The 2,700-nt window shown below is 37.7% G+C and overlaps 1 protein-coding gene across 1 annotated transcript; it reads left to right on the forward strand.

Moving 5' to 3' along the window:
* Positions 1-201: 201 nt before the first annotated feature.
* LOC120295545 lies at positions 202-2,431 on the forward strand. The gene is made up of 2 exons (XM_039316769.1): positions 202-696; positions 1,481-2,431. Exons 1-2 carry the CDS (start codon positions 235-237, stop codon positions 2,309-2,311), a joined length of 1,293 nt encoding a protein of 430 aa, XP_039172703.1. The 5' UTR covers positions 202-234; the 3' UTR covers positions 2,312-2,431.
* Positions 2,432-2,700: the final 269 nt, after the last annotated feature.

Here is a 2,700-nt window from a genome sequence, read left to right on the forward strand (position 1 = left end):
TAATAGATTCATTTGCCCAGTTAATTCTTTTTTCTTGTTATTGGTGAGTAGAAAGTTTCATCATAACATGTATCCACTTAAGTGCAAGCATCTATCAATCTCTCCCTGTTTGTGTCACTAACAAACTCTAGTATACTCATGATTTGTCATTCTATTTGAGGTCATAACTAATGTAATCACATTCATTATATCATTTTTTCAATATGGCAGGTACAATTTCCTTGCCTTCAATCAATGGTTCTCTCCCATATGGACAACTTAAGCAAAATATGGAACTTTGGTCCTCAAGAAACTCTCACTTTTAAACATTTGCATAAAGTGGAGGCTCAAAATTGTAAGAACCTTGAAAATTTATTTCCGTATTGGGTGGCTACAAGTCTAGTCCAACTTAAGGAACTTCGGGTGGAGTCTTGTGGACTCAAGGAAATAGTGACGAGTGGAGATGACACTCCATGCCCTATCACTACTCAATTTCTTATCCCGGAACTGACTTCTTTGGTGTTACATGATATGCCACAACTCAAGAGCTTTTGCTCTATCATGTCCACTTTGAATTGGCCATTCTTGATGGAATTGCGAGTGACCCACTGTGACAAATTGAACATGTTGTCTTTTGCGGCATCCATGAATAAGTGGGCTCAAAGAGATGATCAACACCATCTTTTAGACCCTGAAGCACACATCTCGATTGAGAGGGTATGATTACAAGTGCTCTTCCTCCATTTCTTCTTTATTCTTTACGTCGCCCACTATATTTCTTATGCACTACATAGTCATGTCACGTTACGATACTATAGAAAAGATGAACCCCTTGCCTACCACTTTGTCCACAAAAGATATTTCAAATGTCTTTAAGCACACTTTTCATTTGCGGACACCCAAAATGTTTTAGTAACACTATCAACGCATCTCATCACTTGAAATTCCAAGGAACTACGGATTTGTTGATGAAGACAAGACATTCTTACAAAAGGAATAATTTGGTCAGGAGGGTTCTTGAATTGACCATACTAACCTCTACTTCAAAATTCTCTTAAAGTTCTTGATATGGATAAAAAATGTGGAATTCTTGTGGACTAAATTGAGAATCTGGCACAAACATTTAGCAATTCCTTTTTAAATCACACTAGGAAGACCTCTTTTTTTTTTAATGTTTTCTTGGTAAAATGATTTTTCATTTATTTGTTTGATCATTCCTATGCCAATACAGTTCTTTTCCTTTCTATCTAATCATTATAATATGACCACACGACCAAGCCTAATTGGCTGATGGCCATAGTGTAGCGTTTGGTTAAGCTTGCATTTTGTAGTATAACTTTAGAAGCTTGAGACTTGTATGTAGGGCTCTAGAAATCAATGAAATTTAAGGACAAGGCCCCTTCCATGGGAGTTAACCGACTTAAGTTTACCACTAAGAGTCCATGATTTATTGTCAAACCCTGTTGAATTTACTTCTCTCATTGTATTGGCAATTTTGTAGGGCATTCCCACTTTGGAGAGACTTTTATTAGTCGATAAGGATATTGAGATGATACAGAACAGAAAATTTTCTGATGACATCTTTGGCAAGCCAAAAGCACTAACATTGGCATGCTTTCATGATGAAAATGTCGTCTTTCCTCCCATATTCCTCCTACAAAGATTTCATAACCTACAAAGCCTTGAGGTCTTTTGTAGTTCATTTGAAGATATATTCCTTGATAAAGGGCTCGTTGAAGTGGGAAAACATCCTGTGCTTGAAAATTTGAAAGAACTTAAGTTAAGCAAGCTACCCAACCTAAAGCGTGTCTGGAGAGAAGGCTATTTGGTGGCGAAAATTCTTCAGAGTATTAGCATATTTGAGGTGTGGGATTGTCCCAGTTTGACAACATTATTTCCAATCGTGACATCCTTCCAGAATTTGACGGAGTTAGTGGTGAAGAATTCTTCTGGATTGGTACATCTAGTGACAGTTTCAGCAATCACAAATTTGATGCATCTCATTGACATGACTATAATTGGATGTGAAAGAATGAAAGAAGTCGTGGCAAATGATGAAAACGGAGAAAGAAAAGTGATTTCTCTTAGGAAGCTAGAAAGTTTGACCCTCCAACATCTACCAAGCCTAGAATGCTTCTCCTCCACCACAATATGTAGCTTCGGGTTCCTATCCTTGGAATATGTTAAGGTGGAAGAGTGCCCAAAAATGAAGATCTTTTCCAATGGTACTCTAAGCACACCAAAACTAAAATGGGCGAGACTGTTTAGATACAAGTGTGGTAGCCACTGGAAAGGTGATCTCAATGCAACCATACAAAAGTTATCAGCATAATAAATGCACACAAAATTGGTAAGATCCAGTTAAGGTCATTCTCATTTATTATTATTTTTTCGCTTGCCTCTGCTTCTCAAATTTTCCATCAGCTGAAGCATCATAGGTTCTAAACTTTTCATCTTTGTAACTTGTCTAGTCACTGATAAGGGAATTGGCGGATGCTTGAAAGTGGCGCGTAAATTTTAAAAGGTACCGAGACACAATCAAAGGTGGAGATGAAGAAAATTTATGTTGAGGTAGCAATTCTATTTCCAATTTCTCTCTTTCTCCCTAATAAAATCACAGTTTTGCAAAGGGACCCCCACTGGCCCGTGGCCCCAGGGGAAGCTGCTGGTGATGGATAATAGGTACAACATGATCTTCTCACCTTTTGCCACATCAGCATA

Source organism: Eucalyptus grandis, chromosome 7 (assembly GCF_016545825.1).
Source record: "Eucalyptus grandis isolate ANBG69807.140 chromosome 7, ASM1654582v1, whole genome shotgun sequence".
Classification (NCBI taxonomy): Eukaryota; Viridiplantae; Streptophyta; class Magnoliopsida; order Myrtales; family Myrtaceae; genus Eucalyptus; species Eucalyptus grandis.